The sequence below is a fragment of the Python bivittatus genome, unplaced genomic scaffold (genome assembly GCF_059951505.1).
Source record: "Python bivittatus isolate LINGU-HERP-01145 unplaced genomic scaffold, Pbiv_v1 ctg000980_np1212, whole genome shotgun sequence".
Lineage (NCBI taxonomy): Eukaryota > Metazoa > Chordata > Lepidosauria > Squamata > Pythonidae > Python > Python bivittatus.
In genome coordinates this window covers 40987523-41000267 of record NW_028277125.1, presented here as the reverse complement: position 1 = coordinate 41000267, position 12745 = coordinate 40987523, and the positions used below count along the sequence as shown (strand labels likewise).

The following is a 12745-nucleotide window of genomic DNA, read 5'->3' as shown; positions in this document are numbered from 1 at the left end:
TATAAGCCTATCCAGTGTTTAAAATGTTCAGAAGTGGCTGGTGGGAACAGAGGTAGTTACAAACAGATGTCAGGTTATCTCTCTGTCATCCTCCTACCTGGAAGCAAAACCATTTTTAAAAATGTTTAAATTATTTATTTATTTAAAGATTTATAAAGCTGCCCAATTCAGACTGTGTGACTGTGTGGCATTCAACATAAACACACAATAAATCACAAAGGAAAAAAAACAAAGAAAACTAACAACGAACAAGCAATATATAAATACAAAAACTAAAATTTTAAATGGCAACTGAGCATACAACAAAACAAACTCAAGGGGGACACCCACTCAACTGAGTCCCAATGCCTGGGAGAAGTGCCAGGTCTTAAGGGCTTTCCTAAAGGTGAGGAGAGTTGGGGCCTATCTTGGGGCGGGGATTGTTCCAGAGAGCAGGGGCAACCACAGAAAAGGCATGCTTCCTAGGTTCCATAAGATGACAAGACTTAAAAGAAGGAACCTGAAGCATGCCCTCCCTGTGGGAGAGTGTGGGGCAGGCAGATGTACTTGGGAGAAGGCAGCTCCTCAAGTAACCCTATCCTATGCCATATATTACCTGATTTTTACTGAAAGTGTTCTGGTGGTTATTTTTATGTTGTAATTGTTTATGGGCTTTTTAAAAAATTGTTATTATTGTTAGACATCTTGTGCACCACTATCAGCCAAAATCATTGGCAGAAAAGCACTTTATAAATCCAATAAAAGGAGTCCAATAAATAAATAATTTTGGGAACCAACCCATAATTAATACAGTAAATGGTTCCTGCTTTGATTTTCTTGTTTATTTATTTATTTACTTATTATTTATTCAATCCAGAGGCCACCCAATTCCACAAGACTTTAGGTAGCTTACATCATCATGCATGTCCAGAAAAAGAGGGATTCCTAATCACATAAAATCTCAGAGGGATTTGAAACCACCCTATGGAACAGCAGCCACGTTTTCAGCAACCTTTTGAATGTTATCAGGGTGGGAGCCATACAAATCTTTGAGGCGATACTGTTCTAGAGGGCAGAAACTGCAATACAGAAGACATGCTTTTTAGGTCCCAACAGACAGCACTGTTTGATTGGGGGGACTTGGAATGCACACATTCTGCCCGGTTTTAGGGCAGGTAGACATCATTGGAGATAGGCAGTTTCTCAGATAACCAAACTCTATGAAGGGCTTTATAGGTGATAACCAGCATCTTGAATTGTACTTGGAAACCAACTAGCAGTCAGTGCAGCTTATGGAGCAATGGTGATACATGGGCAGATTGAGGAATAACCCTTACTGCCTGTGCTGCTGCGTTCTGATCAGCTGCAGTTTCCAAGTCATCTTCAAAGGCAATCTCATGTAGAATACATTCAAGCAGCAGCTGTTACTCCAAGAAAATCATCAGTTTGCGCACAAGTCTCAAATGGGGAAATGCAACCCTATCCAAGATTAAAGATGAGAAGTCCCCAGATTCAGGGAGCCCAAAGACACATTGCCACTCAGTCTTGTCATGATTTTGCTGGAGCCTTATTTCTCCCCATCCAGACTTGCACAACCTTCAGACACTGGGACAGGATATTGTCAACACTGTGGAGTTCTTGGTGCTCTCTGAGCTTGGTTGTTTGCTTGCAGATGTTTCATTACCCAAACAGGTAACATAATCAGTGCACTGATATTACTACACTGATGATGTAGCTAACTGAATAATGAAATGTCTACAAAGAAACAACCAAACTCAGAGAGCATAAAGAACTCCACAGTTCAACTCTGAGCTACATATATTCTCTTCTATTGGAATTGTCAGATTGCTTGGATGGCCCTGGGTCAAGATGTACAACTGGGTGTCATCAGCATACTGATGATACTGGACCCTAAATCAATGAATAACTTCACCCAGTGGTTTCACACAGAAGATAAACGGGGCGAGAGCCCCAAAGCACTCCGCAAGTGAGGGGCCACAGATTTGACCACACCCTCCAATCAACACCAAATAGAACCAGCCACAGAGAAAGAAGAAGCATTGCAACATAGTTCCCCTACCATCACTCCCAATCCCCAGTCGTTTAGAAGAATATAAAGATGGTACTGAAAGCTGTGAGAGTTCAAGGAGAGTCAAATGGATGTACTGCTCTCATCCCTGCCCCACAAAGTTAATCAACAAGCAGAATCAATTCTGTTTTGTATCATACCCTACTCTGAAATATAAATGGGACTGTTCACAATAATCCATTTCCTCCAACAACCTTCCCTAAAAAGCAAAGTTGGGAGACAGGGCAAAAATTGTTCAGAATTGTTGGTTGCAGCGACGGCCTCTTAAGGAGTGGGTATACCAATGTCTCCTATAAAGCCAGAGGGAACTCTTCCCTCAGAGAAGCCAACATCACTACACCGACCCAACCACGTCAACCCAGAAGGACCATGCATCTAATAAACATGTGGCTGGGCTCACAGTCTGAAAGACCCTGTCCACTTCATCAGAAATCACAGGATCACATTTATCTCAGGTAAATCTACAAGACCGTGCCCCAGGGACCTCAATCAAATTTGCCGAGTCAGAGTTCAGTTCTGAGTGGATCTGAACATCTTTATCTGCCATATAGTGAAAATATTTTTCACAGTGGCCCTTAGGATGTTCGTGTGGCTTTACTGACATAAGGTAGAAAAGTGAAAGAATAAAATTAAATTCTACAATGTTTCTTTCTTAAACACACACACTATTGTAAAAATGGCTTCTTTTTTTAACATGGCAATAATATTTGTTGATCATATTTGAGTTGTCACCTGTTTCCTCCGAGCTAACTCTTCTTCTTCTCTTCTTTTTCTTTCCTCTTCTTGTCTCCTAATTAGTTCTTCCTGTTGCCTCCGAAGCTCCTCCTGTCTCTTACGCTCTTCTTCTTCTCTTTTGGCCCTTAACTCAGCTTCTCTCCGTTCCTGCTCTAGCTGAAATGATCAGAACAATACTGGAAATGATGACAATAGAATTATCTCTATAAATAACTCCATGATTTTTGCTAGTATATGGTTTTGTCTCAACATCCTTCTCTACAAGTACAGTAGAGAATGTCTTCCCAATACTTGGTTCTTATAATCTGCACTAAAACAATGTCTGCTCCAGAATTAACTATTCCTTAGTTAAATGTCCAGCCAATAAAATAAACAAATGGATCATCGAACAAATCAACCCAGAGTTCTCACTCAAGGCACAAATGACAAGGCTCAAATTATCCTACTTTGGACACATTATGTAAAGACCTAGCTTTCTAGAGAAGGCCCTTATACTGAGAAAGGTGGAAAGAAAGAGAAGAAGATAACCAGCAGGAAGGTGGATGGTCTCAGTTACACTTGTAACGGATGCACCACTGGAAGAACTGAAATACCAGGTTAGGGACAGATCATCATGGAGAAAATCTATCTATGTGGTCACTGAGAGTTGACACCAACTTGATGGCACATAATTAATCAATCGTTAAATGTTGCACACTAATTATGACAAATTCTGCCACATCACGGTAAACCGCTAGAAAAAAGATGAAATAGAGATTGCAAGTAAAAAAGTTCATGTCATATAGTAAAATATACACTGCTCCTTACCTTTGCAGCTTTGGCTTTTTCAAGCTGCTGTAACTGTTCTAAAGCTGGTCCCTGAGCTGCAGTATCAATTGGGAGATCCCAGACACTACTTCCTTCCCAGACTTCAAAGTAAACAGAGGAAAAATATAGACTGTAGCTGTGTAATGCATATAAATCAAGTAAATAAAAATAATGAACATTTAAATTGGAAATAAACCAAGACTAGGGTAATAATACAATATGTTCTCTAACCAATTACCTGAAATTTAAGAATATTACAGTAATAATTTTGACAAATTCTTATATTGGAAACCCTTTCCAATCCAGCTGGATTTCTCAAGGAAAAAATATAGAAAAGGGTTATTGTTGAGCAGAATGCTGAGACAATGGTAGAAATCAATCAGAGACAATAAAGATGCAAAAGAAATCAAATCAAAGTAAATATTTATAAAGCATTTTATATGAAAACGGACATATTAAAGCCAATAAGGTGAATAATATATTCAATAATGTTAATTTCCTCTTTTTAAACTACTTAAGGGGCTATATATATATATATGTCTGAGACATTTGCACATTAACTACATAGCTTTTAAGAGCAGAACATGATCTTAGTGACAAATTATGGTTTATTATATCCAAACCCACAAATTATATTTTCATAACTGCTTAAAATTATGGTTGCAGATCATGGCTTGATAATGAACTACAAGCCACAGCTTCTGAGGTTATGTTACTTGCAATTTCACTATAAGTTTGGTTTTATAAACAATTCTTTAATATTATATCTAAATACAGCCAATATAAAATATTCAAAAACAGTTTCCTACCAGTGGTTTGTGGAGCAGTTGACTGAAGTTCCCAGATTGAGCTAGTGTCTGACACTGACCTGGTTACAGGTGGCACCATGTTCTGTTCAACTTTTCTATAATATAAACACTGAGAGTAAACATGCGATCTCAAAACAAAAGTTCTGTAGTTTTAATACATTTCTGTTTTCTTTCCATCCTCAAAACCAGTTTAAGGTAGTACTTCTCTGTATTTTTCTTAATAACAACAGGGTTGAGCAAAATCTATGAAAATATTGCACAATACTGGCTGGAAATTAAGTACAAAGTCTGCATTACTGAAAATAAATACTGGAAGATACAAATTAATAAATATAATGACATAAATGGTCCACCTAATACCAGATTTCTAGTAGCCCTTTTTTTTGGCCATTCGAGTACGTTGTGGGGAGATGGGCGGGGACAAGCCTATTAAATCAATCAATCAATCAATCAATCAATCTTGATGGTACTGGCAAATGGACTGCATCTAGTAACCTGCTATTTGGGCTTCGGTGGAATGAGGACATGATATTCAGCAATTCTCCTTCCCCAGAAATATCCCTTACCAGCTCACATGCTGATTCACAGAGATCCCAAACCCCCCTGCACACCAGAATATGAAGAACTGCTGGGAGAAGAGGAATCCCAGAAAATTCCACCCATCTCATTCAGCTGACAAAATTCTCTGCTGGATCAAAGATCATTTCTTCAGTAGCATGACACTGGTAGCTTACAAAGTAAGTAATATACAGCATGAATGAGACGGATGGCTGCATGCAAATACAGAGATCAGAGAAAATGCATCAGTGGCCTTGGAACCTGCATTTTTACCTCATTTTAAGTGCCTGGAATTGTTGCAAAAGGAGAGCCAGCTGCTGCTGTTGCTGCTGCTGCTGAGATGAGACAGCTGCTTTTTGCTGTTGTGCCATCACCTGTGCATATTGTTGTCTTGAAAAGAGAATGCAAAATAGTCACTCTGACTCATAGAGGGATTTTTTATTTAAAAAACCTTCATTAATACATGTATATATAATACATGCACATATAATCTGATTCTGGAAACACACAATGGACTGGGTCTGAATAAATGTGTCTATACATAGGCTGGCAGAAGCTAATATCTCTACCTCTCCCTTCTGCAGCCCTCAGAGAATTAAGAGGACCCTGCTGTACATTATGGGGTGTTAGGATGGAAGTCAGGTTAACCGGTACCTTAAAACACAAGGTACTATGTTAATGGAAAGACTAAAGTGACAGCACAGAGCTATGTTGGAGTCCTGAAGTGTTCTGAAGTTTCCTTTTATTTGTCATGTTAACAGCACTAGGCTGTTTCATTACCATCATTTTTATACTTCTTTCAACATAGTTACTTTAAAAAAATAATGTGTATGTTATAGAAATTGCATCCCCCAATTTGTATAGTAAAATAAGAGCAAAATAATACTTTTTGCTCTTATTTTTTTAAAATAAGTTAATAATGTTTTAAAAGAAAAACATTAAATAAGTTTTAATCCTTCAAAAAAAAATCACAAATTGATGTGAATGAATACATATAAAACTGACTCTGTTCCAGAACAATTAATAGATGTGACTCCAGACCACTGAAAAAGAACACAGATCTTTTTATAGACTTACTGTAACAAAAATTGCTGGTACTGGAGATGCTGCATTTGGTACATGGCCGTAAATTCCTGTTGTCTAGTTAGACGTTCTTGGTCCAACTCACCCTGTGGATGAAAACAAATCAGCAACCAAACTTGGACGAAAGTGTACCACCTGTCTGATCATACAGGTAGTCCTCGCTTAACAACCATTCATTCAACGACCGTTCGAAGTCATGGCGGTGCTGAACAAATGGTACTTAAGACTGGTTCCCAAAGTTACAGCCATTGCAGCACTCCCAGAGTCACATGATCAAAATTTGGGAGCTTGGCAGCCTGCCTGCACTTACAACCACAGGGACACTTCACTTCCCCTCAGCCACCTATCTCCCACCAATCTCTGCCCTTTGGCCTCCCCACACAATGACACTCCTTGAAGGCAGCACCGGCACTGAAGTAGAGACCCAGGGCCTTCAGCAGTCTCAGTCAGCCACTGCTGTCCCCAGGCCTCTACTCCAGCCCCAGCGTCACCACCAAGTGCCACTTCAAGCCCCATACTGCAGCCAGCCACCCCAGCACAAAGCCCCAGCCTCCCCTGCCACCCTGCGTGCCACAGGCCTTGCCGTGTCCAGCTAACTTTCGCTGTCTTTCTCCTGTTGCTGATGAGGCACGCCCAGCCTGGGCCTATGCAAGTCAGCTGCTAGCCATGCCAGGCCTTCTTCCCGGGGCCACATACACCATTCTCGCAATGCTTTGGAAAGCCTTCAGAAAGCTTCTGAGGCCTTCTGAAGTACTGCAAGAAGACTGTATCTGCCATTCTCACAATGCTTCAGAAAACTTTTGGAAAGCTTCCAAAGCCTTCTGAAGCATGGTGAGAATGGTGCACGTGGCCTCAGGAAGACCTGGTGTGGCCAGCAGCCTCCTTGCATAGGGCCAGACCAGGCATGCCTCGTCAACAACAGGAGGAAGATGGTCAGCTGGGTGTAGCAGGGCCTGCAGAGCGCAGGGTGGCGGGGGTGGCTGGGACTTTCACAAATAAACAAAACAACAGTTTTATAATGGCAACTAAAATTCTACAAGAATAGCTGGATTGTGCACTGTATTCTTTAGGCAATTTAAACAAATATGCAAATATTTGCTATTATCTCTAATTTAGATTAACGCAATGCTCTTTAATTAAAGACCTAACCTTGAACAGCATTATACAAAATATGGTGGCCAAGTTGTTAACTAATTCACTCCTTACTGGAAACATTACACTGTCTTTTATCAAGGGTTGCTAATTTGTTTTTGGGCACAAATTACCTCCTCTCAAATAAGGATTACTTGCCCATTTTTTAAGATCTGCTTCAGAAGGACTTTTTTGACATATAAAGTAAGGCTACGCTGGTAGAAATACAAGAAAGATATTTTCTGTTGCGGCACCCAACTGTTGAACTTTCCCATTAAATAACACAGACCTATTTCGTTTATTTTCAGACAAGTCGCTAAAATGATTTGATTCTATATTGATTACTTGAGATGTATTAATTATATTGTCTTATTAAACAATTTCCCTTTTTTAAAACATTGCTGCTGTAATAAAACAAAGTTTTAAAACGTAAGTTGCCTCAGAAGTACTTTTTGAACCCATAGCCAATTCAGAAATACTTCTACAAAAAAAGAATATTATGAATGAGTTTATTCAATGAAAAGTAGAAGAGAATGCAAATTTATCCATATATCCCCTTCCTGCAAATCTTGATGAAGACCATTACAGCTCATAAAGCTAGAAACACTGTAAAAAGCTTAAAGGCCTAAGAGCTCAATTCCGAACAGAGGGGTCTGAATCACATAAGATCTAATACTAACTCTAATGATTATATGTACCCTTAAGTCCCCATAAGGACAAAATTGTCCATATACTGCCTCATGATGTTCAAGTAATGTGTAAATCCATAGGAATATATACTGAAATAGTCCCCCCTCTAGGGTTTGGAGTCATGGAGTCTCTAGTATGAAGGCATGATGTAAGGTAACAGATCAATCTTTCTAGTTTGAGAGCTCAAATAAGGAAAGTATGTAACACTTACAGAAGATATCCAAGCTAAAGTAATATCTGAAGCATTTTTTACTTAAAAACCTATTGAATAACAGTTCTGAAAATCAGTGAGAAGGAAAGCTCGCTCTGCCTTAATAGCAAGTGCTATGTATACATCTCTCTTGCTCCATGCAAGGCCTTTTGCATCTATTAAAAATAAATCTTGGAAAACTGAGGCAGTCTCCCTAAAGTCCACTACAGCACAAAAGCATATAAATAAATTCCTATAATCGACATGTCTTGTCTAATTATTTTAATTATTTGGTTTATGCAGTAAATTTTGGATGTTTTATGTGTATTGTTTTAAATTTTGGATGTATTTATAGTTTTAATGTTTTTTGTGAGTCGCCCAGAGTCCCCTATTATGGGGGAGATGGGCGGCGGAGAAATCCAATGAAATAAAAATAAATAAAATAAATAATGCATTTACCATATGCAGAGGTGATGTTGGCCCTGGAGTGAAAGGGACTCTACCCCACATTTTCATGATGTCTCCAAGTGGCTGGAAGCTATCATCGCATGCTCTTTTCACCAATAATGACATTGTGAAATACCCAGCTTGGAACCACTCTGTCATCTCCTGATTACTGAATGGACCTGCAAAATTATCCACCAACATATATACAAAATTGAAATCCATGGAGATAAGGGAGGAAACATACACTCAATGTTGTACAAACAATCACAGACTGATGCATGTAAGTTTACTAGGGATCATTCTCAATATTTTCCTTATTTATTTATTTATTTGGGTGCCTTCAAGTCACTTTTGACTCCTGATGAGTCTCTGCAGTTTTCTTGGCATGGTTTTTCAGAAGTGGTTTGCCATTGCCTACTTCCTAGAGCTGAGAGAGAGTGACTGGCCCAAGGTCACCCAGCTGGTTTTGTACCTAAAGCATGACTAGAACTCACAGTGTCCTGGTTTCTAGCCTGGTGCCTTAACTACTACACCAAACTGGCTCTCTCCCATTTAATATACACACATATATATTCATATCCTCACTTTTCTTCAAGGAGCTCCAGTAATATACACACCTCATTTTGTGCGGTAGATTATCAAAATGCATGATTAAGCCAATGTCACCTGGCTGAATGGAGTTTTGAACCAGGTTCTCCCCAGTCCTATTCTGACATTCTAATTGCTACAGCTACACTGGCTTTCAGAAGTTGGCTAAACACACCACAGTTGCTGACATGTTCAAGAGAGTAATGGACGATAATCTCCCCAGTGGAAATCCTTCCTTCCTTCCTTCCTTCCTTCCTTCCTTCCTTCCTTCCTTCCTTCCTTCCTTCCTTCCTCCCTCCCTCCCTCCCTCCCTCCCTCCCTCCTTCTCTCTCCCCTCCCCCTCCCTCCCTATATGTGATTTCTCTTAATGTTTCATGAAAAGAAAAGAAAAGAAAAGAAAAGAAAAGAAAAGAAAAGACTTACCCTGAATTTCTCCTTGTGGATCTTTGTAGAACCATTTTTGCATGGACTCGTGGTGTAATGGTACTGAAGTACCCTTTGTTCTCTGCTCTTGAAGTTTGGCTGCTAATCTTTCATCATCCAAGGCACTATCTTGCAAATATGCCACCATTTTTTCTGCTTGCTATAGTTAGGAGAAGATACATTAAATGCTATGAAGGATACAGCTGATAAGCAATCACTGAAATATAGTAAAAATACCTTTGTAATTAATGTCTGGGGGTAAAAGAGAAAAAAACCTGTTGCAAATCCTTAAGACTGCTCCTATATTGCACATAGATAATACAAGTTAGGACATTTAATGAAAATTGGTCACATGATCAGTGAGATCAACAAATGAGGCTCTGCATTAAAAGGCAGTTTGAAAGAATGTCTTATTTGTTGATCAAGAGCAATACAACACTGATCTCAGCAGATAACATAATTGTGGTTTACTTGCGGAATGTGAATTACTTATTAAATTACCGTATTTTTCCGTCAATAAGACGCCCCCATGTACAAGACGACCCCCACTTTTCCAACCCAAAATTAAGAAATCAATATTTTAGTGCAGAATACATTTTTATTTAGTAATTAGGTAACATTTACCTGATACATTCGGTGGGAGGAGGTCCAAACCGTCTCTCTGCAGCTCTATTTCCATGCTCTTTTGCATAACTGATTACATTCAATCACGAGTGAAACTGCCCATAGCTTGTCTCTGCAAACAGACTTCCTCTAATTGGTTTGTTCAGCATCAGCTGACGTCAGTTACATAAGGCTTGTGTTTGGAGGAAGTCTGTTTGCAGAGACAGTATGGGCAGTTTCACTCGTGATTGGAGGCTCGTGACTGGAGGAAGCCTGCTTGCAGAGACAAGCTATTTCACTCGTGATTGGAGGCTAGCAATAGGAGGAAGCCTGTTTGCTGGCGTGGTTCCCTCCTCAGCTTACTTCCTTGAATAAGACGCCCTTCAATTTTTAGCGTAAGGATTTTGGAAAAAAGTATCGTCTTATAGTCGGAAAAATATGGTAAATTTACTGTAAATCACACATCAAGGAAAGGAACTTTGAAATCACCTAACACCAAGAAGTGAGGTCAGTTGCATGAATTCACAGTTGGCCACACAAAGAATTTCATTTACAACCAAGTAACTAGGTTGTCTTCATGGTAGTCTCTGTGAGTCACAAATATGACTCAGGGTAAGCAAAGAAAGGCCTACTATGCTAAACACTACATCCCTCTAATATCAGAGTTTAGATGATATGTTGGATCAAAAAAAAGGTGGGCTCACAGTTACTACAAATGCAAACTTCTATGAGGAGATAAAGGAAATGGTAGCCATTATTTTGATAGGCTCTGACATCAATATGGAGTAAACTAGAGAAAGATTCAAAGCAGGGACTAGAAGGGATATTGTTGGGTAGAGGCAGGCCAAGTCTTTCATGATTCATTATATCATCAAATTAAAACAAAAACAAAAACAAAAACAGGAATACCTTCCACTGGAGGATAAAATGAAGAAATGGCTGCAAGGTATCTCTTTGAAAGTTCAAATGTAAGAGGAATGCCAAAGCATATGAACCTGACAGTGAGGAGGTTAAAATGCTCCTTTTTAACATAGTCTCCAAAGAATCTCTATTTAGTTACATAAGAAGTTCTTGTGGAAGACTTTCAAGTAAAAAGAGGAGACCCATCTACCTGAGGCATAGAGGAAGGTTGAGGTGCTGGGGCTAGACTGAATGGCAAAATGCAAATCCGATATGTGAGATCATCTACTAATAAAGCAGAGGAAGGTATGATCTGGCACTATGAATTTATAAAACTAGCAAACTACAGATCAATAAATGCAAACTATTTATCCTCAAGCAAGATACTTTCAAGAAGTAATTAAGATAATGAAGAATCACTATAGGTCTGAAGTCCCCTTTCTTTTTGTCAGAATGGTGAGATTACCATGAATAAAAAATGAAAGTGCCATCCTCAGAAGAGATGCTCTTAATTATTCCTTTCTGTAAGTTGAGACAGACCTCCTAATACAATTCCAGAAACATCCTAGAGCCAATGGTGGATTCAGATAAGGGTTAATCAAGAATTCAATATGATACCTTTAGGAAACAATAACTAAACCCCACAGGCCATTAGTTATAGAGGTCCAAGTACCATGAAAATAAGACTACTACTCTCCAAATGGAGAATTTGGGGAAATGCCATAGCAAAAGATGCTGCCAGAATCCTTGGTTCTGGCACCAAGAGCTCTGGGCAATATGAACGTTCCATCATGAAAGGCTGGCAGCCTTTGGTTTAACTTAGACTTTGACTGGGCGGGTTCAGCCAAGGTGCTTGGGGCTCGGCCTTGTGGAGTGATCTGGGATAGGTTTGAACCAGAAATTCCTGAGGAAGTGGACAGAGTTCTCTGTTCTCAGCCACCTATGTGTTGGATCTGGGTTCCTTCTGGGGTGTGAAAGTAACTAGGGATGTAACCAGTGGTTGGGTTCATGCTATGGTGCTGGCCTCTTTGAGGGAGGGGGGATGCCTCTAGCCTTAAAAGAAGCAGTGGTATGTACCCTCCTCAAGAGGCCATCCATAGACACAATGATTTTAAATCACTACTGCTCTGTCTTCAACCTTCCCTTTTTAGGTAAGGTTGTTGAGAAAGTGGTCAGACTGAAGCTGCACAGAACTCTGGACGAAGTGGATTATCTAGACTCAGGATTTAGTATGGAGATAGCTTTGGTCACACTTGTAGATGACCTGTGGCAGAGCCAGGATGAAGGTGATGCATCCATCCTTGTACTCCTTGATCTTTCAGTGGCTTTCAATACCACTGACCACAGTATCCTTCTGGACTGCTCCACAAGTTGGGAATTGGGGACACTGTTTAACAGTGATTCACCTCCTTCCTTAAGGGCCAGTTCTAGTCAATGTTGGTTGGGGAGAGAGGTTGCTCCCTAGGCCCCTCTTCTGTGGAGTGCCATAGGGCTTCACTCTCTTTCCCTCTATTCAATGTCTACATAAAACTGCTGGGTGAGGTCATCTGCTGGTTTGAGGTTTGGTATCGTCAGTATAGTGATGATACCCAATTATATGTTTTGACCCCAGGCTGCCCAAATGAGGCTGTCGAAGTCCTGTTCGACAAGTCCTGTTGGACAGGCTGCCCAAATGAGGCTGTCGAAGTCCGCACCTGGAGGCTGTGCGGCCTG

The 12745-nt window shown here is 39.9% G+C and overlaps 1 protein-coding gene across 3 annotated transcripts in view; it reads right to left on the bottom strand.

The window, feature by feature from the left end:
- GIGYF2 (GRB10 interacting GYF protein 2) overlaps nt 1-12745 on the bottom strand; it is a 91788-nt gene that overhangs the window by 12363 nt on the left and 66680 nt on the right. For all 3 annotated transcript variants that reach the window (XM_007429372.3, XM_007429373.3, XM_088132637.1), the window contains 7 exons: nt 9530-9689; nt 8531-8697; nt 6055-6146; nt 5251-5367; nt 4420-4514; nt 3611-3711; nt 2801-2959 (listed from right to left, as the gene is read on the bottom strand). In XM_007429372.3, coding sequence (XP_007429434.1) covers nt 2801-2959; nt 3611-3711; nt 4420-4514; nt 5251-5367; nt 6055-6146; nt 8531-8697; nt 9530-9689 — 891 coding nt within the window. The remainder of the gene's footprint in view (nt 1-2800; nt 2960-3610; nt 3712-4419; nt 4515-5250; nt 5368-6054; nt 6147-8530; nt 8698-9529; nt 9690-12745) is intronic.